The sequence below is a fragment of the Staurois parvus genome, unplaced genomic scaffold, assembly GCF_062004578.1.
Source record: "Staurois parvus isolate SC_StPar_1 unplaced genomic scaffold, SC_StPar_1.0 ptg000094l, whole genome shotgun sequence".
Taxonomy (NCBI): domain Eukaryota; kingdom Metazoa; phylum Chordata; class Amphibia; order Anura; family Ranidae; genus Staurois; species Staurois parvus.
Window position 1 is genome coordinate 1,197,342 of NW_028317890.1, and position 25,458 is coordinate 1,222,799.

Below are 25,458 nucleotides of genomic sequence, written 5' to 3' on the forward strand. Positions count from 1 at the left end.
CCTTTGGCGCTATATAAATACTGTATAATAATAATAATGAATATTTATTCCTAAGCGCAACAGCACTATATTTTATTTAGTGGTATTTGATTGCCTGTGCGTTTATCTTTTGCGCTATGAAAAACAAAAGACTGACAATTATTGAGGAAAAAAACTATATTTATTACTTTTTGCTATTAAACATGTCCAGTAAAAAAAATTTAAAAATCTAATTTTGTCATGAATTTAGGCCAAAGTGTATTCTGCTTCATGTCTTTGCTAAAAAAACAAATCCCAATACGTGTAAATAATTGGTTTACGTGAAAGTTATAGCGTTTACAAATGGCGGCATATATACTGGGATTTTTTAAAATTTTTTTACTTGTAATGGCGGCATTCATCGACTTATAGCGGGACTGCGGTGGGCATTCTGACACTGGGAGGGCCTGACTTGGTGTCACTGACATCCCCAATACAGTGATCAGTTCTAACAAAAAGCACTGACACTGTACTAATGGCACTGGGCAGGAAGGGGTTAACATCCGGGGAGATCAAAGGATTAACTGTGTGCTGGGTGTGTTTTATTATGGGGCTGTGTGCTTCACTGTAAGCACACTGCTTTGCATGGCTGTGCTGTATACAACCATTCAAAGCAGTGTGCAGGAGCTGACAGGGAGGAGAACTGTATTGTTTACATACAGTTCTCCCCCCGTCGGAGATCCTTGCCAATCACCAGGCGCCGGCGAGTAATCACTAGCCAGGACCCAATGATTGACAGCCACTGCCGTGAATGGCAAGCCCCCATGAAATGCCATCTGCATCCCAAGCATACTGTCAAAAGGGCTCTACTGTTTGAGCAGAACTGATAATACAGTATATTTCAGGTAATCAGCGGTAACCCAGTGCTGTCCTTGTAGTTCCAGCAATGTCCCGAGTTGATTTAACTTGTCATTACTAGGTGAATTGTAATTCTTCCTCTGGACCTAGGCTAAAGGAACTCTTGAGTACCACGTGGAATAATGGAAAGCAGATTTTGAAACTTTTTGCAGGCGATTAGACTTTTTGGGAAAAGTAGTAAAGAGACAGCTTTTCGTTTAAACAAGCTGCAGATCTGGACCTGATGAGGTTGTTTAATCCTTTATCCTCTCTTTAAATCATCTGTCACTGCATAATGAAATTATCCTGTTTATTCATTACTAGTCCGCGTAACTTTACAAGAGCTATAATAGAAGCTACTGCATCTGAGATGTTACTTCACAACAACGTTCACACCTCCTATGGATTCTGGCTTTTGGCCACAATACTACACAGAAAATGGACATTACTCAGTACACTTTTATTATCAGACTTTTTGTTGCCTATGATACACTTGACTATATGCTTGATTCCACATCCTTGGCCGCCAATATTCTGCTCTTTCCTAGTTTTCTTCCTATTTATGTAAGTGCTCCTTTAGGGTCACCTCCAGCTCTATTTCCTCCTCTCCTCACCACCTCCTCTTTCTGATGAGTCCTCCCAAGGCTCTGCCCACAGACCCCCTTCTATCCTCTATTTACACCTCTTCTGTTGGTCAGTGGATGCCCTTGCATGGCCTCCATTACCAATCGTATGCTGATGACATTCAAATCTATTTTTTAATTCCTCCTCTTTCTCCTTGCACATTACTATTTTACTAACTGACATATGAGTATGAATGTCACACCGCTGTTTAAAACTCAATCTTTCAAAAACTGAGCTCATAATATTTCTTCATGCCTTGTACCCCCCTACCCCGGCTTTTCCATCCAGATCAATGCTACAACAGTCCTTACCTCCCCTTATATCGGGGTGTAATCCTGGACTCTGACCTCTCCTGCATTCGCTAATGCAGCTTCTTACTCATTGGCCTACTTGTACATAGACTGTCCCCCCTTCAGTCTATCACTAATGATGCTGCTAAACTCATCCACCTTACCAGTTGTTCAGTATCCACCACTCCTATCTGCCAATTCCTCTACTAGCCTCTGATCACCCAGCAAATGTAATTCAAAATACAAAAGCATCCCCAACCTTACCCCCAGCTATATTACTAACCTTTTTCAAAAGAGCACCAAAACCATCCTCTTTGCTCCACCCAAGATCTCCTGCTTTCTAGCTTCCTCCCAATATATTAATGTCCAGGAGATCTCCGCAACCTCTCCCATGCTCTGGAACGCCCTACATCAATCTGTTCAGCGTTCTCCTTCTCTGTCTTTTTTTTTTGGATGTCCTTGAAAACGTATTTCTTCAGGAAAGCATAACATGCCTCCACCTAAAAAGCTGTACTTCTGCTTTCTTCATCAACTCCCCCCCACAGCTTTTACCTTTTTGTATTAGTTGCCCTTCCCATTTCAATTGTAAGCTCTCATGAGCAGGTGCGCATGTGATGTAAGATGATTTCATATCCACATGCAGAGCTGCATGCTATTGTGATTTTAGGTGACGAAGGGGAGGTCTACTTTAACAGTCCTCGACTTTAAGTGGAAAGTGTTTTAACTTGGGTTCACACCTATGCATTTTATGCAGCGTTTTGTGTTTTGCAGAAACGCACTACAGTCCATTTAACATGATTTCCTATGGGACATGTTCACATCTCTGCGTTTTTAAACCGGTGCATTTTTTGGAAAGGGTCAGGGACTTTTTTTAATGCAAAACGTTGCGTTTTGGGTTCTATAGACTTCAATGGGATTGCTGCAGAAAAGCATGTATTGCATTTTTGCCGCATATTTGATGCGTTTTGCATTTAAAATCTGCCTAGCAACAAGCAAAATGTAACCCCTTGACGGCGAGCACACGCAAATATGCAGCTTCTTGGCGTCTGTGCCTTGATGCCGAGCGACCGCATATTTGCGTGCAATTAGAAAATACAATGTGCTGAGAGCGTGCTCCCAGCACATATGTTCGTGACTCTTGGAAAGGTCTCAATCTCCCCTCTCGTTCGGGACCTTTTCCGATCATGTGACCGCCATGATGGAGAATCACGGCGGTCACATGACCTTAAAACCCCGCCCACCTCCCGGCTTCTGAAACCTCTTAAAGGGCCGGGAGGCGCCCGCGCTAAGAGGTTAAACATAAAAAATGCAACAAACGCAATGCAGAAACGCATCAAACGCAACCTGCAAAGGTTTGAACCTAGACTTAGAACTGATTCACCATTACCTATAAAAAATTACTTTGTCATTTCGTGGATTCTTTTTTATGCCTTCTATTTCAGCACAATAAAACAACAATAATTACTGCCCGATGTTGCTTTAATGCAGATAATGGATTTGCTTATGAAGCTAGCAGTGGTTTCAGTGTGTGTAATATGTTGTGCATGCCTAGATTTGTTACATTACAGTGCGTCTTATGATCTGTTATGTAAACAGTGCTGGGGACAAACTAGATAAGTTGTGGAACACACCCTTGGCTCACAAACTGCATGTTCCTTGCCAGGGACTTTTTGCTTTGCTGTGATTGTCCGCTGTTCCACGACCTATAGTGCATATGCTAGGGAAATATCTGCTCAGGAAACACCTGCCACCATATCACCTGACCCCAGAGCATCCTGGGAGTGTGGGATACTTGTCACTGACTGAGCTGTGAACTTGTGATGCAAAGAGCACTTTGTATTTGGATAACTTTTCTAAATTGTAATAGCCTTTTAGGCTGTGCAGGTGGTGCCGCTGCAGATCTTCACGAAAATCCGTGCAGCCGCACCACCCACACAGAGGAATGCGGACCCACGGGGGGGTGCCATTAGTTCTAATGGCATGCTGCTCGCACTGGAAAACGCAACCGTACTGGGAACTGAGGTTCCTGTGTGGGCTGCGTTTTCCAAAGAAGTGCAGGGACTTCTCTGCGTGGCACGGGAGTCCATTGAAATGAATGGGCTCTCGTACCCGTGCAAAATGCGGCCTGCTTGGCCGCATTTATGTGAACCAGGGCTTATGCACCTTGTTGCATTTTTTTACAGGTGACTTTTGCATCAACTGGTTATACATTATTATTATTATTATACAGTATTTATAAAGCGCCAATGGTTCGCTCAGAGCTGTACATTACAAAGGGGGACAGAACATGTGACAGAACAATACCAATACAATGCAAAACATGAGGGGATCGAGGGCCCTGCTCTTTCGAGCTTACAATCTCGAATCTGGTCATACAACATCAGATAACGTTTTACGTGCATTGTGTTAAGGCAGCATATTAACCGAAATTGTCTGTCTAACGCACCACAACAGACACAAAATGGGATATACGTTATCAGCAGTGCAATTCATTGTGAATCGTAGTTTGTAACATTGCACTGCGCTGGGAAAGTGCATTGTGGTGGCATTCCGAGATGACACAATCATTTTAAATACTGGAATTCCTGGATGTGTTCACAAATGTCTGACACAGATCAGCCCTGCTGCAGTCTCTCAGCTTGTGACTTGCTACAAAGTTAGTGTTTTGAGTTTAATTACTAGGGGAGAGGAGATTGAAGAAATGCTTCTTCCTACCTGTAGCAGACTGATGACATCATCTCAGCCTAGACAAAGTGAATGAAGCTCAATGACTGCTTTTAAAGGATAAAAGCTACAACTTTTTAATTTCAATTATTGTTGCTTTCTATTATGAAACTGATGTTATTATGTCTGTATTCTATTTGTACAGACTTGCAGAGCTACTGAAGGGTCCAGTTGTACAGTGAACATTTCCATCTATGGCCTGCCTCTTCCAGTGATGAGAGACACAAATGTGAGTGATATTTCTGAAGTATACTTAAACTTTTTTTTTAGTCAGTATTTTTTTTTTACTTATTTTAACTTTGTCTGAACTTTCATGAACAAGGTGCTGCTGGTTCTCACACTCTGTCATGATTATTACTTAGGTGTCATTTTTAGGGGAAGGTGTATTGAAGTCCCCATTATACTTTTTGATTTGGCATCTAGGGGTTCATGCATGAATTATATCACATTATATCACAAACAATATATGTTGTTTACATTTTTACCACAAGGGGTTGCATAAGTTTTTCCTTGGGAGGGAGGTGTTTTGTAGCACCTTGCCATATGATTTGTACTAACACATTTACTTAAGAGATAGATATATTGATTTATGATACACACTATTGTAATATTTTACCTTTAGCGTTGATATTACATGACCTTACATCGTAGAGGGAGGTGTATTGTAGCACCACATACCACTCTGTTATTGATTTTCAACCACATACAATATCATATCTTCAGGCAGTGTCTCACAGTTTAGGAGTGGCATCGCAGCATCTCAGTTGACACATTTTTGTGTTAATTGCTAGCAGCAGCCTACAGGTCTTTATCCTTTATCCGCTGTGCAGGACCTTTAGACATATCAGATTTGAGGATTACTTTGTTATAGTTGCAATGATTCTGTTTAGAGTATACAATATGTAGGATTGTTTATTTTATTATATTAATTATACTATTGTAAATATATTTTCCAGCATGCAGGATTGCTTTGGAAAAATAGCACATATTTAAGTATATATTTCCTGCATCCAGGATTATTTTATATTGTGTTTAGTGGTTGGTGTGCACATATTATTGATGTAAGTAGTGGCTTGGAACTTTTTTTGCAGATAATATTGTATTATATTACATCAATCACATGATCCGCTCCAGTGATGTGTGTGCTGCTTCCCTATTAGATGTGCTTCACCTCTGTACTTATATTACCAGGATGAAAAAATGAATGTGGATAATTCTGGCTAAGGCTGACCAAAGGTGCACTGAATGTTTTCTGATTCATACTGAATCGTCAAAATTTTTCTTTGTGGGTGGCCCTAATGGCAATAGCTTAATTGAAAAAAATAAATAAAAAGGTTGCTTTTTTAATTTCAATTTTAAAACCAGGTGGAAAATTGTTGGTCAAACACAGTCTGCATCCATTCAGCCGCAGGCACTTTGTGGGTATTCTGACAGCTTGTGGGATGGCTGTCGGAATAAAATCGCTTTCATCAGGAGACTTGTCCAAACGCAATGTTGGTGTGCAGGCTGAACAACAGAAATCTACCTCGACCATTGGGCAGATGTCCCCACATAAGCATTGAACCTGATGGCTTTTTATAACTTGTGACAACAAAAGCACATCACCTAAGTGATCAAAAATGAATATAACAATCTTATAATCCAAAACCAAAATGTAAAAGTGATTTAAATTTAAAGTGATTCTAAAGGCTTATTAAAAAAAAAGCAAACAAACATATCTATATTTACATGCTGTGTACAGTGGTTTTGCACAGAGCAACCTTAAGTGAGTATTAGGGGGCTGGGGGGGGGATGCTGCACAGAGAAGGTTTTTTACCTTCATGCATTTTTTACAACCACTTTGAAAAGTGCATAAAAGGTCCCACAAACATGTGACTCTTCTTTGTGGTAAATAATCACTCCAGCTGTATTAAACTGCATCAGAAAGGCAGCACACAGCATTTTTAGCAGACAGGTCATCACAGTATGGGAATCCATCCGCATTGTAATCCTCCACTCGCACAGGGGGCTGCCAGCCCACTAATATATCAAGCCTAGGAGGAACATAAGATGGCCACTGGCCCTATAAGCGGCAGCATGATGTCAGCACATAGCTCCTTCCAACGTGTTTTGTGTGCATACACATCTTCAGGGGATACTAGAGACTTTTGTAACTGTCTGGAGTTCTGTTACAGAACATATCTAACCCCTATTATATCATCTAGCTTTAATAAAAGTTGTTTAATACTTTACCTGATGGCCACTGGCAACCAAGAAACAGCCAGACAACTAGCATTATCAGACAGAAGCCAGCACCTGTATCTTTCTCTCATGACAGATTGTGTATTTTAACCACTTGAACTCCTGAGGATTTACCCCCCTTAATGACCAGGCCTGTTTTTGCTGTTTGGCGCTGCACTAATTCAACTGATAATTGCGCAGTCATGCAATGCTGTACCCAAACCAAATTTACGTCCTTTTTTTCACACAAATAGAGCTTTCTTTTGGTGGTATTTTATCACCTGTGCGCTTTTTATTTTTTGTGCTATAAACAAAAAAAAACACAAAAATTTAGAAAAGAACCCAATATTTTCTACTTTCAGCTATAAAAAATATATTGTAAACTCAAAGTTAGGGGGGGCGATCAAGGGGTTAAACGGGATTACTGGTGTACTAGCGGGAAAACTGGCGCTATCAGGGAGGGATGCTAACACTATTGGAAGTCGCCAGCGACATTGATACAGTGATCAGTAAAAATCTGTTCACTGATCAATGACACTGGTGACAGGGCAGTGAAGGGGTTAACTGGGGGGGTGCGATCAAGGAGTTAAATGGGATTACTGGTGTACTAGCGGGCAATCTGGCGCTATCTGGGAGGGGCGCTAACACTATTTGAAGTCACCAGCGACACTGATACAGTGATCAGTAAAAATCTGTTCACTGATCAATGACACTGGTGACAGGGCAGTGAAGGGGTTAACTCGGGGGGAGGGCGATCAAGGGGTTAAACGGGATTACTGGTGTACTAGCGGGAAATCTGGCGCTATCTGGGAGGGGTGCTAACACTATTTGATGTCGCCAGCGACACTGATACAGTGATCAGTAAAAATCTGTTCACTGATCAATGACACTGGTGACAGGGCAGTGAAGGGGTTAACTGGGGGGGGGGGGGCGATCAGGGGGTTAAATGTGTCCTGGGTGTGTTCTAACTGTCTGTGTAGTGCTTTTGTACTCACAGTTCTTCTGTCTTCTTCTCTCTCTGGGACGAATGTGCCCAGGCAGAGAAGAATGACATCATATCCTGTCCTGTGTAAACGTCAGCACAGGACAGGATAGGACTGGGACCGATCATCTGATTTCAGCCGGACATCACTGGCTGAAACCGGATGAATGATCCCTCCGGGATCAAATCGTGACACCCGCAGGTCAGCGGGAGCGCGCGTGCGTGCCCCCTGCCTGCGAAAACCTCGGGAGCACGTTTTAAAACGTGCTTTTGCGCATCCATGCCGCCCTGCCACCGTTTTAATGCAGTGGCTGGGTGGCAAGAGGTTAATCTCTTAGCCATTCTAGGTTCCAGTAAGGAACATTGACAGATATGTGCATATTTCAAGCTTGCTAATTTGATCTTTGTTGGTGTTTTCTTACATAGTTAGTCTGGCTGAAAAAAGACAAAAGTCCATTCAGTTCAACCATTAAAAGAAAAAAAAGTTATAATCCTACACCCACAGTTGATCTCCTAGATTGTAAGCTCTCAGGAGCAGGGCCCTCTGTTTCCTCTTGTACCAAATTGTATTGTAACTGTAATATCTAAAAGCGCTGCGTAAACTGTTGGCACTATATAAATTCTGTATAATAATAATCCAGAAGAAGGGAAAAAAACCCAGCAAAGTATGATCCAATTTGCTCCAGCAGGGATAAAAAATCCTTGCTGATCCCCCGAGAGGCAATTGGATATTCCCTGGATCAACTTTACTTATAAATGTTAGTAACCAGTTATATTCTGTGTATCTAAGAAATAATCCAGGCCTTTTTTGAAGCAATCCACTGAGCTGGCCAGAACCGACTCTTGAGGGAGTCTATTCCACATTTTCCCAGCTCTCACTGTGAAGAAACCTTTTCGCGTTTTGGAAATTAAATTTCTTTTCCTCCAGACGTAAAGAGTGCCCCCTTGTCCTCTGTAATGACATCAGGGTGAATAGCTTTACACCGAGTTCACTATATGAACCACTGATGTATTTATATATGTTGATCATATCCCCCCTTAATCGCCTCTTCTCAAGAGAGAATAAATTATGTTCCTCTAATCTTTCCTCATAGCTGAACTCCTCCATGCCTCTTATCAGTTTAGTTGCCCTTCTCTGTACTTTCTGCAGTTCCCCAATGTTCTTTTTGTGAATTGGTGCCCAAAACTGAACTGCATATTCCAGATGAGGTCTTACTAATGATTTGTACCGGGGTAAAATGATATTTCCCTCTCTGGAGTCTATACCTCTTTTAATACAAGAGAGGATTTTGCTGGCTTTAGAAACCGCAGCTCGGCATTGCATGACATTATTAAGCTTGTGATCTATCAGAACCCCCAGATCCTTCTCCACCATTGATTCCCCCAGTTGTACCCCCCTAGTATGTATGATGCATGCATATTCTTAGCCCCCCAAGTGCATAACCTTACATTTATCAACATTAAACCTCATTTGCCACATAGTTGCCCAATTAAACAGTGCATTGAGGTTGGCTTGTAAATTGTCCACTGCACAGTTTGGTGTCATCTGCAAAGACTGGAATTTTTAATCTCAGACCCTATATTGTTTATAAATATATTAAAAAGTAAGGGTCCCAACACTGAACCTTGGGGTACACCACCGATGATCCCAGACCATTCAGAGTATGAATCATTAACCACTACTCTTTGAATACGATCTTTTAGTCCGTTTTCTATCCATTTACATATGGATTTTTCCAAGCCCGTAGACATTAGTCATGTGTGGGGAACTGTGTCAAATGCTTTTGCAAAATCCAAGTATACCATGTCCACCGCCACCACTCTCTCCAAGGTTTCTTCATGCATAGGTAATTGTCTTTGCCAATGTTGTTTTTTTATTTTCTCCCCTGGATCACTCAGTAGAATTGTGGACGTCTGTGTTACTTGCAGCGACATGAATAATGCATTATCCTCTAGTCACAGCTCAGACACAGAATCTTATATAATGGACTGTAATTGTATGATCTCTTTGTATTATACATTCTTTCCATGTCCTTGAAATTTAGCCAAACAAACTGTATGTGTTGTCAGTTACGTTCCCACTCATTGGCTACATCATTTTCAAGTAGGAACAGGCCAAGGCTGTGCTGGACTCACTAATGTTAATACTCAAAGCTGCTGTAACCAAAGCTATATTACATAATTAATTATGTTTAATCTTAAAAGCTGCACATTTTAGTTTTCCACTTGTACACTGGTAACATGATACTGTGAATAAAGGTCACTGAAAGTGGTTCTATATCTGGGGTTAAATAATCATGAATGATAGATGGTGAATGTACTGTAAAACTGTAGCACTGCATAAATGGCCACATTCCATAAATGCTAAATTTAAACTAATGGACAGGACACATGTGAGCAGATTGGCAACAACTCATTTTCACAATTTTCAAATAATTAAAATAGAGTGCATGCCAAGTGCGTTTCCAAGCTGCAGTGTTTTTTCCCCTCCAGTCTGTCTCTGGTTTAATTTAAAACTGCATTTATAGAACACAGGTATTTTATGAGCTGCATTCTGCTTATTACACCAAGCAATGGAAATTACTAGGCAAGAGTGGTAGAAAAGCTGTAAAGTTTGAACTGAACCATTCCCAGCTGAATTGCTGATTGGACCTAAAGAGGCTTTCTATAGCAGTCCTTTCTCAACCAGAGTTATGTTGGGACCCTAGGGTTCCTTTGTAGGTTCCTAGTGGTTCCTTGAATTTTAGCTGATCGACCTCCCATCCTGATGGTGCCTTCATAGTTTCGGGGCCAATACTACTTGGCAGAGCCTGCAGTATGACAATTATTATTTTAGCTGTCTGCAAGTGTGGCATTCTTCCCACTGACCCCCCCCCCCAATTAATTTGTTAATTTCAGGGGTACCTTGAGACCTGAAAATTATTTTATTGTTCCTCTGTGTAAAAAAGTTGAGAGAGGTTGTTTACAGCCCAGACGTCCCAAGCAAAGGGCACCCTAATTATTTTTGTTCTGTGGCATTTACCTTTCCAAGAAAGAATGTTGTGTAATGCATTGTAGCATACCACAATTTTATTTTGTCATTGCAAAATGTTTATAGTTTAGGTGCTACATTTTGTATTTTACAATGGTTAGCACTGTTAAGGTTCAGTTCACATTGCCGTGACTTGGGATCCAACTCGTGAGACCCCAAGGCGCATGATATATGAAATCCCATGTTAGTCAAAGAGAGCTGTCTTAATTAGCACTACTGAAGTTGCTCCGACTTTAGAAACGTTTCTTGTACTACTTCAAGGAAACTTCTACCCGACTTGTGCCTATAGACTTTAATGGAAGTTGCCTCCAATTTGGATCCTTATCTATATTGATGTGATTTTGGATCCGACATTACAGGAAGATTAACCAGGCATTCCATGAAAGTTGCTTTAGAGTTGCTTCAAAGTCGCTTCAAAGTAGTACTCCAGTCACCTGGCAAAGTTGCACTGTAAGGCATGCGACTATCAGATCGCAGTAGTGTGAACTGAGACTTAAAAGCCTTTATTTTGTTTTGGCATATCATATTAAAATAAAGCCTTCTTAGAACAGCAGGCTCCTCTAAAACTCTCCCTTTTGTCTGTTAATCACAAAGTGCATTGGGCGGAGTCTGGCAGCACGTTGAGAACCTAGGTGGTATGTGGACATAGAGTGGTGAGCCGTGTTTCGACTTAAAGCCGGGGATAGACCTGGGCCAGCAAGATTTGGATTAAGCTTATACGCTATTTTCAGTTTCCTCTTTGCTTTCTGACTATTCTAAGGAGTATTTCATATGTGAATCTGAGGTGTTGTATTGAAATGGACAAATCGGGAAGGCTTGTTACCTGGACAAATAAGCTCTTTTAACTGTCTTGAGACACAGATGCTTAAAGCAGTAGTAAATGGCAAAATAAAAAAAAATATTGAGCCCCTGCAGGACAATCTCATAATGTACTAATATGCACCGCATACTTGCACATTATGACAGACTTGCCTTAAAACAGATTCCTCCAGCGGTACACTGTCACCACTGCTGGGGCTTCCATGTTCACTCGGTCTTCCTTCTGGGTTCACAGGCTTCACCCGTTTGAATGGCTGAGCCACAATGATGTCACTCCTGCACATGTGTCCTGGCTATTCCGAAACCCTGCTCCCACGATTGAAGATTTCCTCCCACCCAGATCACTGCGAAATCTCCAGGCTCCAGATCCCATAGTTTTACCAAGGACCAAGTACTGCTTGGACCTTGAAGAAGGGGACACTCCCCGAAAGCTTGTCCTGAAAATTATATGTTAGTGCAAATAAAGTATCACAGACAGTACTCAATTTTTCTACCAAGGAAACTGAAAACACAGATTCCTCCAACTTAGACAAGCACCCTAGAGCCCCTCAACCTGACTACTTGAGAACCCTGGATGACATAACTATGGGCACTATTCTTTGGCTTCCTATGTGGAGCAACTAATTTTCAGATCCACTCGGATACAGTGCTGTGTAATTATCCAGTGAGGAGATCCTGTCATATAGGCTTCCATATCCATCCATCCCTTAAAGGGGCCTCCAGCTGCCTGGTCTCATCTCCTTCCGAGCGGTCCTACAGCACCACCTGCATGCAGAGGGAGGATCTTCCCTGTCCAGGACCACATCCAGCACCTTAAGGGGACCATTACTGCTTTAATGCACATTAACATTGCGTATCTGGTGAGTGCGCACTCCTACCATATCACTTTGGGAGCACCGACACTGTATCGCGATTGTTACTATTTCCACGTAGATCTGCACGGACTGTCACTTTGATTATTTGAAATATTTTTATTTATTATTGACATTTTAGAGCTGCACTTTATATATTTACTCCTGCACATGCGCAAGGGAGTCACAGCCACATCACAGCACTCTGAACCATGAAGTGCACACTTAGGAGAGATTTACCATACCTACAGGTAACCATTGTTAAGGGCTTGAAGTTTAGTACTGGGTAAAGAAAGGTTGAGTGAGTTTTTGATTATGGGTGCTCATGCTCATGATATGTGTGCTGGTGAAGAGTTTGTGTTCATGAAGAGAAAACATAGACACTTTGGAGACTTGGTTACTTTAGTTAAAGAAGATTGGACACTGATGTTGTAATATGGAACAGTAATTCTTGGATGGCTACACTGTTGTTGTTTTGTTACACTGTTACAACTTTATCAGGAGATTAGTGAATGTGTAAAGTACAGCATTGGGGGTATATACTGTATATGTGTATATGCTTTTACTTTTTAGGCAATCACATGTCTCATTCCATCCCATATCCCAAAAATAAGAGGATTGTTCCTCATTGTAGGACATCAGTAGGAACAATGCAGATCATCTCTTTGCTAAATACACATCAAGATCCCCCTGGTGTATAGTGCAAATATAAAGCCATTTATTTCAAACTGCATATACATTATTTGTTTCAGTTTTTTTTCGGCATTTTCAGTGCAGTGTGTAGACACCAAAGTCAATATGGAGTGTGCTTGGGACCCCACTTGTTTTTAACCACTTGCCCGCTAGAGAATTTTACCCCCCCCCCCTTCCTGCGTTACTGACAATTGTGTGGTCATGCAACACTGTACATAAATGAAACTTATGTAATTTTTTTTTCCCACACATAGTTTCCTTTCGGTGGTATTTGATCACCTCTGCGTTTTTTTATTTTTTGCGCTATAAACTAAAAAAGACCAACAATTTTGATAAAAAAACAATATTTTTTTACTTTTTGCTATAAACATATCCAATAAAAAATAAAATTTCTTCATAAATTTAGGCCAAAATGTATTCTGCTACATGTCTTTGCTAAAAAGACAAAATCCCAATAAGTGTATATTAACCTCCCTGGCGCTATTCCCGAGTATAGCTCGGGTTAAAGTTTCAGTACCAGAGGCGGTAACCCCGAGCTACACTTGGGATTACCCTGCAGCGTTGCTCAGGGATCCCTGCAGCACTTACCTTGTCCTGCGTTCCCGTGATGTCCCCCTGCAGCGTCCCCAGCTATGTCCTCCGGCCGATGCCAGCATCCGTCTTCTGGGTTCTGTTCCCTGCAAGCGTCGGGACGCACGGGGGATGGAACCGGCGGGAAATTAAAAAATGTGATATTCACTCAATACACTAAAATCTGATAGTATTACATTACTGTATCAAACCATGTCACATACATATTGTCCCTACTGCTTTGTCCTGTGCCCTGCCTGCATTTTTACTGTTCTTTCTGCCTTGAAACTGAGAAACGTCCATGGCGTCCAAAAAGCATCACTTTAGATCAAAAGCGGTTTTAGACCAGCTAGAGAACAGTGATAGTAAATTAGAACTACTTGCAGAATTGAGTGATAATGATTCGTGGGGAAATTTGTCATCAGACACTGAAAACGATTCTGCCACTGAGCTCAGTGATGTGCGAACTTAGTGCTCTATTTAAAATTTCAGTGTTTTTGATTTGGTTACATTATTGAATTAAATTTATTATTATATTATTATTTTTTATGAATATTTATTAAATTCTAATTTATGATTTCGTGTTTCAAATTGTATCATACACAGAATGTTTACTAGACTCTTGCTCGGACAGATTTCAGTGAGTTATTCCTAAGAATTACAGGCCTACTATAAAGAAAACAACATATTTTCATGCAAAAAAACCGCTTTGAGCACAGAAATACTGACATAATCATACCGCTAGGGAGGTTAATTGGTTTGCGTGAAAGATATAGTGTCCACAATTGGCTGTATATATACTGGAATTTTTTTTTTATACTAGTAATGGCGGCAATCAGCGACTTATAGCGGGACTGCGGCGAGCATTCTGACACTTGGTGGGAACTAACTGCCATTGACTTCTCCAGTGACACTAATACAGCTATCAGTGCTAGTAAAAAGCACTGACACAGTACTAATGACACTGGACAGGAAGGGGTTAACATCTGGGGCAATCAAAGGGTTAACAGTGTGCTGTTTGTGTTTTACATTGTGTGCTGTGTGCTGTTTTACTTGGGAGACACAGCAGCATGTCCATTCTGACAGTAGAGAGACCTGTGTTGTTTTTTATTATTATTATACAGAATTTATGCAGCGCTAACAGTTTGCGCAGCGCGTTACAAAATGAAGGTAGACATTAGTTACAATACAATTTGGTACAAGAGGAAACACAAGGCCCTGCTCATTAGAGCGTGCAATCTAGGATTTACACACAGGTCTCTCCCCTGTCTGCATTGCCGACAATCACCTAGTCCTGGCCTGGACCCGATGATTGACATCCTCAGCAGCCAAGAGCGGCGTGCACCCCCTACCCTACCCTAGCCATTTATAACTCTGCCCCAAATTACATCACCGATCTTGTCTCTAAATATCACCCAAACCGTACTGTCCACTCCCCGCAAGACCTCCTACTCTCTAGCTCCCTTGTCTCCTCCACCCATGCTCATCTCCAGGACTTCTCCAGAGCTTCCCCCATTCTCTGGAACTCTCAACCCAATTTTTCAGACTATCACCTACTCTGCTCACTTTTAGGCGATGAAACCCTATCTCTTCAGGGAAGCCTATCCTGCCCTCAGCTAATAATGGAATCTTCCACTCTTCCAACCAGTCCATCCCCCACAGTTACTACCTTTTGTACCACTAGCCCCTCCCCCCTAGATTGTAAGCTCCAAGGAGCAGGGTCCTCCTATCCCTCTTGTATTGAACTGTATTGTTGCTGTATTGTCTCCCGTTATATTGTAAAACGCTGAGCAAACTGTTGACGCTATATAAATCTTGTATAATAATAATACCCGGAAATGCAAATAACGTGTGTGCATATATAAATGCTTTGCACAGCTGTGCCGCCCTGTAGCAGTACATCTGCTATAGGATGGCAGGCAAGCGGTTAAAACAGATATTTCTCCAATTCCATGTTTACTTTCTGGTATGTTTTCCCATTGTTGTGACATTTTAAAGCGGAGCTCCAGTAACGTTTGGGCAGAGAAAGTAGTGATTATCATAATAGTATTACTAAGTCATCCATATAAGTACTGATATATTGTGTTCCTGATTTTCCAAAGGTAAGGGTTTGCTTATTAGAAGTAAAAGCTGAGAGCATGAAGTAACCTCCACTATAACCACCTCCACTCCAGCTATACATGCTCTCTTGCTGGTAGCTACATTTTTGCCCAGTCTTCCCCCAGTTTTGGAATCATCAGTCATCTTGATTGGCTGACACTGAGACATGGTGACAATGTACAATGAGCTGTGCATGCATGGCTCAATGTACATTTGGAAGGAGTGTTGCTGACAGAATGGTAAGAAACTTTTAAGGAAGAGAAGACTTATGTCTTCTGCATTGTTACTTGCCTGCCAGCTATGTTTCATTTTCAAGCTGTAGTTCAACTTTAATACCCTACTTCGTGATAATTCTAAAGAATCTAAACAAACATCTGCAGAATATCCAAAACACATTTTGGTAGGAATATTGTAAAAAAACACATGGAATTGATGAATTGACCAGGGAGTACAAATCAACATTCTGGGCTCTTTCACATTTATGCATTCTTTATGTGCTTGCATTAAGGCAACCCAACACAACTTAAAGCGGAGTTCCACTCACTCTGTAAAAAAATAAAAGTCAGCAGCTCCAAAAACTGCAGCTGCTGCCTTTTAAAAAAACAGCCACTCACCTGTTCCACGATCCCGCGTTGCCCCCTCCGCAACCCGTTTCACCGGCCGTCCTGTATTCCAGGCGCCAGCATCTTCAGTGTGGGCACCCGGCTGTGACAGCTTGTGGCTTCACAGCCGGGTCCCCACTGCGCATGCACGAGTTGGGCTGTGCTTCCTGAATGGCCCCGTCGCCTTCTGGGATCTGTCACATATTCCACAACACTTCGGGGAGGGAGGGTAGGAGGACAACTTCCGTTTCCGATCACCTAGGCGATTGCAGCGGAAGTAGGAGCGGGTACCTGTCAAACTCGGGTACCCGTCCCCCCCCACCCCAAAGGTGCCAATCCTTAATGGGGAGCGGGGGACCAATCTTTAAAGCGGAACTTCCCCTTTTTGGTGGAACTCCGCTTTAACACATGAAATAACACATCTCTGCTGGTTTTGCTGTGCAGCTCAACGCACAGAACGCTCACATCTATGCATTGTGGTGTGCTATAGCAAGGGTGCTTTTTATTTCTGAAAATATATTCCTTTGCATGCAATGTGACATATTATGACAGTGTACAAGTGTGCTCTAGCCTATAGCTGCACTGACTGGTGAGTGACTAGTGACTTGGAATAGGCAAGAAGCCAGTGCAATCTGAACTCAGATTTTGTGTGTCAGTGACTTGCTTGATAGTGAAGCCAAGATCAGGATGACAGCTCTGGTGCTAACCCTTTAGCCTAGGTTCACACATCGCACCACATTCCTGTGCAGATCACATGCTATTCTGTGTGGTGTGATTTGAGCCCATTCATTTTTAATGGCTCAAAAAGGTACATGTAGCTTTTTAAAAAATTTTGGAACTGGATTGCATGAGTGTTTAAACCCATGCGATCTGGTTCAGGCAAACACACTGCGTGATTGCAGAACACAGTGCAATTGCTATGTGGTTCGGAAAATGCACAGGAGCCTCTGCTTTTCCCGCATCACATTAGTGTGAATCAGTGCTTAAAAGCTGAATTTTATTTTGCTTGTATTTTACCTTACCCAGTTGCTCCTTTTCCCCTCATCAACATGTTAATGACATTAATAAATAAAACCTTTTTGTTTTTATTGCATACCTTATTTTAAACCCAGTGATGTCATCAGTGAGTCTTTGTGCTTCTCTATGTAATGAAGGCAGATCATGTCTGGTGGGAGGGCTGACAAGGTGTGGTACATAGCGTATTGAAAACAGAAAGCTGTGATTATGGGCACAGGTGATGCTGAGCTTCTGTTCTTGAAAGAACTGAAATCCAATGAATGAAAGGGGTAGGCCAGGGACACTAAGGCTGTGGAGAAAAGATCTAGATGATGCTGAATGTCCTTCAGGCAGGAAATGAAGCAGGCTGTATTTGAAATGCTGCAGCTTCTAAAACACAGTGTGTGAGAAGAACAATTTCTGGAGCATGTACAACTGTGCAAGACCGAAGGAAAAACTTGAGGTCAGCTTTAAAAAGTTATCAGTGACAATTTCTGTATATTCTTTTTAAAGTACATGTTTATTTTCAAAATGTCTGATGGTGGATTTCTTTTGTTTACTACCTGATTAATCCATTCTTGTGCAATTGGCAGATTTGTACTGTTAATTGGAACTACAAGTCCCATCATGCCTCTGCCTTTGGGAGGCATGCTTGTAACCTTGTCAGCCTTGCAAAGCCTCATGGGACTTCTAGTTCCACAACAGCTGGAGCACCACAGGTTAAGCACCCATTTGGAACAAAAAAAAAATTGTATAGAAAAAAACACAAATCTTTTAAAATGTAGAAGAAAAGGTGCAGCTCAAAAATAAAGTAAATAGTTGCAGAAATATCTTTATTTTTTTCTAGGTGATGAGCAAAATATGGGAATGTATGCACAGTACAGAGAGTTTGTTTTATTTTCTGCAACCAAATGATGATCTGAAAGCGTACAGAGAAGGAAACACACTGTGTGAAGGAAGCAGGGAGAAATGTGAACAATTGGAGTTGCTATTGCAGCTTATCTGGGTAAGCACCTCTGTAAGGGCCATAGGCAACTTTTTTCACAAGCCCTTTGATGTTCTTCTTTATAGAGTGTTCTGTGAGATACCAAGAGTTGCTGTCTCCAAAAAGTTAAGTCTGTGCCATTTGAAAGGGTTTTTTTTTTGTTTGTTTTTTTCATCCTGTAGCTTAGTTCTTTCCACCTAGGTTCAGACGATTAGTCTTTTGATAAAATTCTGTATGAGGAAGCACTGCAAATCTTGCATGACATACAAATGCACCATTATCTCTTATATAATGAAATGATATACCTGAAGTGGTATCCATTGGATGTTGTGTGGGAGCCAAGCATTACTCAACAGATATAAAGATCAGAATATTGATGCCTCCTTCTGCTGCTCACCTAAATGATACTGTATGTAGTGAACTGAATACCTGCCTCTCCAGTTGTCACTTTGGATGAGAAAATCATTGGCAGAACCTGTAATGGGCAGAATCATGTAAACTGTCTTGCTGGCTTTCACACATAGGTACATGGTACAGCAGGCACATATCAGGAATAATAAATGTTGGCTTTACTTATTCTTTAAATGAACATGCTGAAGTTAGAAGCTGATTAGCTACCATGCACTGCTGCACCAGATTTTGGCATTCTCCAGTTTTAGTAAATTAAAATAGTCTTTGGGTATTGTTGTTCATATGAGGGGGGAATGAGTTTATGCCAGATCTCTTTAATAGCTGAAAAATTACAATCTGCTTATGTATGAACAAATACAAAAGTGAGTAAGCTAAAAGTTCATTGACCTGCTAGGAGCCCGATCTGGGTTTAGGCAGAGCCATGCAATGGGGGAGATTTACTAAACCTGGTGCTCACAGAAGCTGGTGCAGTTGTGCATGGTAGCCAATCAGCTTCTAAGTTCAGCTTGTTCAATTAAGCTTTGACAATAAAACCTGGAAGCTGATTGGTTACCATGCACAGCTGCACCAGATTCTGTGTGCACCAGTTTTAGCAAATCCCCCCATTGTGTCAGTTGTATTTTAGACTCTTCTACTTTCAAGCGCTCCAAATTTCTGCCAGGCCATGTTGGATGGTCACTTTCCAGTGTTTCCCCACCGACTGCCATAGACCACAGCCCTGGTATGGAGCTGGCTGGCTGTATCCGGGAATTGGGGTGGAGGGATTTAATGTCTGTATGTGGGGCCACAATAATATTCTTTGCAATGGTGCCTAGAATAATTGAAGAGGAGATGATAAATTGTTACTAAAGTAGTTACCAGTCATGTCTTTGGTTGTATAAACATTTTTTATGTGCTGTCCCTTAACCTTTGTGCACTGAATTTCATTTTTTGTAGCTTTCAGAAACTAATGGAACGAGGATAAGTTGCATTTTCTATATCACAGCATTTTCTGTATTTCCCTTTTTGTATGATATGTTTCTATTTTAAGGCAATGAGGAAGCCAAAGTACAAAGCCCACATTTTTTTTTTTTTTTGCATTCAAGAACATTCTTTTTTATTTTTTTCATCTAGATCTATGGTCTCCAAATGTTTTGAACAAAGAGCCAGTTTACTGTCCTTCAGACTTTGAGGGGATGGACTGTGGCCAGTGGGAGTAGAAAATGCACTGGAGTCAGTGGGAGTAAAGAGTACCCCATCATTGGTATCTATTTGAGGAAAATTTGGGGAAGAAATCGTGCCCCGTCATTGGTGTCACTGGGAGGAATAGTGCCCCATTGTTGGTGTCAGTAGGAAGAATAGTGCCCCATTGTTGGGGTGAGCGGTAAGACTAGTACCCTATTGTTGGTATCAGTGGCAGGAATTATGCCCCCTTGGTGTAAAAGGTATAGTGTCCCAGGGGCCTGATAAAGTCAAGCAAAGGTCCACATGTGGCCCCTGGGCCACAGTTTGGAGACCACTGATCTAGATCAGTGGTGGGCAACCTTTTTTTTCAACTGAGCCAAATCTCGCCAAAACCACGATTGAAACTTATTTTGAGAGCCACATTTTTAAAACTGAAAATACATCCCCCATATAGTAATTCATCCCCCATATAGTAATTCATCCCCCATAGTAATTCATCCCCCATATAGTAATTCATCCCCCATAGTAATTCATCCCTCATAGTAATTCATCCCCCATATAGTAATTCATCCCCCATAGTAATTCATCACCCCTATAGTAATTCATCCCCCCTATAGTAATTCATTCCCCATATTGTGTCAATTTACTTACCTTTGCTCTGTGCGTTCCTCTCGCCGTGTTCCCGCGCCGTTCCGGTCTTCAGGGCGGACTGTGAGAGGAGAGGAGTTCGTCACTCTGCCCCGCCTACATCCTGGCTGCCCCGCCTACATCCTGACAGCCAATGTTTGCCACGCTCCGCGGACCGGATTAAAAGGTCCGCCGGGCCGTAGTTTGCCCATTGCTGGGCTAGCTGCAGAGTCCTGACTTTTGAGGCGGCCGCCCGAGAGGAGGGAGGGGAGCGGGCGCCCGGCACACAGAAGAGCCGCATTAAAGTTTGTAAAGAGCCGCATGTGGCTTGCGAGCCGCGGCTTGCCGACCACTGATCTAGATCATTCCAAAATAACTACTTTTCTGAATTAAATCCACACACCACCAGCAAATATTCCACAATCAGAAAAAATATATATTCCTGCGCCAATACAAAACTAATAACGATCCAATATTGCTGCTGCACAATGCATCAATGCATTTCGCCCCTCTCACTGGGCGTTTTCAAGACCAAATCTTTCAAGTCTTGAAAACGCATAGTGGGAGGGGCGAAACGCGTTGACGCATTTCCGGTTCATACTACATACGTCTGACGTCCCTTCCGGTGAGTGGAGCGCACGCCGAGCGGTGCGTTCCAGTGGCCATATTTGGGATTTATGCTGATTTCTTTGCTGATCCTCTGTTCCATCTGGTTACATTTGCTGTGAGAATCCGGGATTATGGGGCTGTGAGATGGTCGTTATCATCTGGCTGGTACTGGTTTAATAAATGTGCCTTTTACAAGTTGGTTAAATGTGAGTGGCCTGGATTTTGTCATTTATCTTTACCATTGATCCGGCAATATTACACTATATAAGTTTTTTTTCCCTGTTGACATGGTGGAGCAATTTAGAGAGCTGTGATGGGGACCTGAAAGAAGATCATAATCTGGTGATGTAAGGATACGATAAAGCTGATGTTAAGAGGGTTTTAGGATCCCTAAAAAATCCCTAAAGGCTTCTCATTCACCATTATCTGGTGAGTGCATTTGATGCACGGGTGGAAGGTGAAAGTTTTTTCTGTTTTTAAGATTGTTTGGAATCCCAGTCTTCATTACACATGGTCCTGTGGTGCTTATTTTTTGGAGAAAGATATATGATACAAGATATTCACCTATTATAAGTGGACATTTATATTTTGTGATTTATTTTAAGAGTACTATTCATTATTTGTTTAGTGGTCTAATTTTGCGCTGTTTAATTTATATCTATCAAATATTCCACAATCATTGAACCTCCCTGCTGTTATTGTTGTGCTCACTTACCTGTAAAATTCTGTAAGACTTCATTGTTTATAGTATACAAGGAAAACCAATCCAAAATTCTTTTTCACTGATACCACACCCCTGCCTCTTTAAATATTTTCAACTTAAAGGGTATTTCCACTTTCACAGTCAAAAAGTCTACTTGATTCTTTTTGTTATGAGGGGTGCTGAGAAGCTGTGTTTAGCATAATTAACCATGTCTGGAGGCAGATGTCTCATCAGTTGTGCTAGATTTGGTTAAAATAGGTTAAAGGTTTAGGAGCTGGACGTCATTGTATATGAATGAGAAATGGACTTAGTCAGTCCCCAGTCCAGCTGTTGGGACAGACCATGCTGTGCTAGCTGAGAAATGCTTGCAGTCAGCCATGACAGCTTCACCTAAGAAACATCTGAAAGTATTTAACGTATCTGTCAAGTTTGATTACAAAAGTGGAAATATACTTTAACCACTTGCCGACTGTGCTATAGCTGAATGATGGCTACAGTGCGGTCGTCCAGTTCTGGGAGGGTGTCTATTGATGTCCTCCCAGAACTGCGTACCTGCTGCAGATTACACCGGGCACACTCTGTGATCGCTGTGTCCTCCGGACACAGCTGATCATAATTCACGGTAAAGGGGCAATCACAGCGGCCCTTTACCATGTGATCAACTGTGTCCAATCACAGCTGATCAAGATATAAATACACTTGCTGGTTATTGGCAGTACTTTCCTCACGCTGTCAAAAGTGTGAAAGGGGACGTACACTGATTATCCGTGCAGTCCCAACAGTGCCCATCAGTTCTGCCTATCAGTGGAGATCAGTGCTGCCTATCAGTTCTGCCTATTAGTGCCCATCAGTGCTGCATATCAGTGCAGCCTGATCAGCGCACATCAGTGAAGTAGAAGAATTACCTGTTTGCAAAATTTTATAACAGAAACTAAGAAAATGGTTTTATTTTTTTTTTTCAAAATGTTTGGTCCTTTTTCATTTGCTTAGCAAAAAATAAAACACCCAGTGGTGATTACATAGCACCAAAACAAAGCTATTTGTGTGAAAAAAATTTTTTAAAAATGTCATATGGGTACAGTGTTGCATGACCGCACAACTGTCATTCAAAGTGCAACAGCACTGAAAGCTGAAAATTGACCTAGGCGAGAAGGGGGTAAATATGCCTGGTAGGCAAGTGGTTAAAGCAGAAATTCACCCAAAAGGTTAAAGCTGTGTTATTATGGCAGATCACCATGTTTTTTCTGTACTTGCAGGGTTTTCAAAGGATAAAACGTAGGGAATTGTGTATTTATTGCAATTTTGCCATGGCATATTGTGACGGGAGTGACTTTGGGTGGGGAGCCCATGGAACCCAGCTCCCCATATCCCTCTTATGTGTTTAGTCACCCTGTGCCTGTTAGGGGTACTGGATGGAATGTCCTGATATTGTGCAGACATGTATAGGTGGGGTGTGGGGGTTGTTCATTGTTTACTGCCATGTGGTGCATTCCATTGGTCTATTGTGTTTCTTGCTTGGGAGCAAACTATTATGGGATGTATGTGTTTGTGTATTGGCTTGGTGGGGGGTGCCTGCTGATGTGTCTCTGGTTGCTAGATTTGGTTTGCCCCGCCCTGTGTCCATATGCAGGGAGGTGGGTTGTTCCCTTGAATGTTTATATCTTGTGTCTGTGTTAAAATAAAGCAGTCTATTTCCTTGTTTCATTCTTCGAGTGGTGTCCGTGGATCTGTGTTCGGACAGGGAAGCGGGAGGCTAACGGAAATACCCAAGTGCAGTTGGGTCTGGTTCCGTTACACATATACTTTAACCATAATGCAAATAAAAAATTATTCTGAACAGAATAAACATGTCATGCTTACCTGCTGGTTATGCACCGAGCAACCTTGATCCTCTTCTCGGGTCCTCTGCCGGCACTCTTGGACCCTCCCTCCTGTTGAGTGCCCCCTTAGCAAGCATGCTAGGTGGCACCCACTCAGGCTCGCTTCTGAGCCGCTGCTCTGTGTGTCCACTCACTAGCGTGGCTTGGACTGGCCTGGCCCCCTGCTCTCTCCTCATTGGCTCACTGGCTGTGCTTGACAGTAGCGAGAGCCAAAGGCTCCTGTTGCTTTCTCAGCCAATGAGTCCCCGGAGAGCTGCGGTTCTTGTGCACATCGCTGGATCAAGAAGGGACGCAGGTGAAAATTAGGGGGGCTGATGCACACAGAAGGTTTTTTTTACCTTCATGCATAGAGTGCATGAAGGTAAAAACTCTTGAGCCTTTACAACCACTTTACGTGTGTTCTGTCATACTTGGTCATAACCCTGAACCTCTGAGAACTTCACCTACTACCCACTACTGCACAGTCGGAATTCTGGTAGGCTGGAGACTGGGATTCCTTTGAAGTGATTGGAATCTGCTAATTGGCAGAGTTTTGCAGAATGAGATAGATTTTGAAAAGGCAAGCAGTGAAGCTCTCGCAGGAGCAAGGGACAGTTAAATGTGACCTATTATAAAGGTCTTGAGGGAACAGGATCAGAGAAGAATTTGCACACGAACCATTTTATGTGTCATAGTTTACTGCGTATTGGGAAACAGTGTCTGTCACATTTCCTGCCTTAATTTGCAAATTTTAATGCAGACTACCAGAAGGGAAATAAAATGGTCATTGGCTGACTCGGCCATAACTACGGGTTCTGGCAGCTGTGTGTATGAATGCTGCCATGACCGGGGTTCTCAGTGGCTGAGCGTTCTCAAGTTGCTTTCACTATTTTCTTTGTGGCATGTGGTTGCAGCCCTCAAAGTTTAATTAACTTCATGGCCGGTACATGTGTGTTTATGTTGGAAGAAGACAGGCTTTTGCCATCACTGCTGGTTGGTTTCTGTATTTAATTGGCAGCACGATATGTTTGGTTTAGCAGGGTTATGTGTTCTGTAGGATTGTCCCCTCAAGGTGACTGTCTCTTTTAATTTGTTTAATCCCTTTTTTAAATATTAATTTTTAATTTTGAATAGAACTTCTGAATTTATTTATTTATTCATTTTTTTGGTCTTCTAGTTCCCTTGTAATCCTATATGGGTTGCTTATGCATAGCATGTGGTTCTACCGTAAACTTGGCAGTGCGGCTTCTGGCTTTTCAATAAGTGTAGCACGGAGTATCTGAGCTTTGTTACCTTGCGTTGACATATGTTGGCAGTAATTCCCTCCCTGACCCTGATCCTTACACTTAACAGCTTTTATAGACATCATTTTTTTCAGGTAGTCCTGATTGTTTTTTCAGTCTATGCATGCTCTTAAAGCAGTATTTTACCCATAACAATCTGATAAAAATTAATGTTCTTTAGCAAAAAGAGCATATATTAAACATTAATATTTACGCTACCAAAATTAGCCCCTGAGCAGCAGTAAATCTTTAGACTGGCAGCAGATCAGTCTCTACAAATTCAGCACAGTGCCTAAAATAGAGAACAACTGAGCATGTGCAGAGCAGATTGAGACTGTGTATTACTGGATTTTAAACAGTATAGGTACGTATTTACAATGCTTTACATAGCTATACCTGCAAAAGGGGGCCAGCCTGAAGTTCCACTTTAAGCATTTCTCAGTACATAACTTTGCCCCCA

At 41.8% G+C, this 25,458-nt stretch overlaps 1 protein-coding gene across 10 annotated transcripts in view; it reads left to right on the plus strand.

The window, feature by feature from the left end:
• LOC149468063 (uncharacterized) overlaps positions 1-25,458 on the plus strand; it is a 128,293-nt gene that overhangs the window by 39,633 nt on the left and 63,202 nt on the right. For 5 of the 10 annotated variants that reach the window (XR_016311796.1, XR_016311795.1, XR_016311794.1 and 2 more), the window contains 2 exons: positions 4,639-4,722; positions 18,205-18,363. Coding sequence is in view for 1 of the 10 variants with exons in the window: in XM_089670727.1 (XP_089526853.1) it covers positions 4,639-4,722; positions 18,205-18,363 (243 nt within the window). In the remaining 9 variants the exon portion in view is untranslated. The remainder of the gene's footprint in view (positions 1-4,638; positions 4,723-18,204; positions 18,364-25,458) is intronic. The other 5 variants (XR_016311791.1, XR_016311790.1, XR_016311788.1 and 2 more) reach the window with 1 other exon arrangement.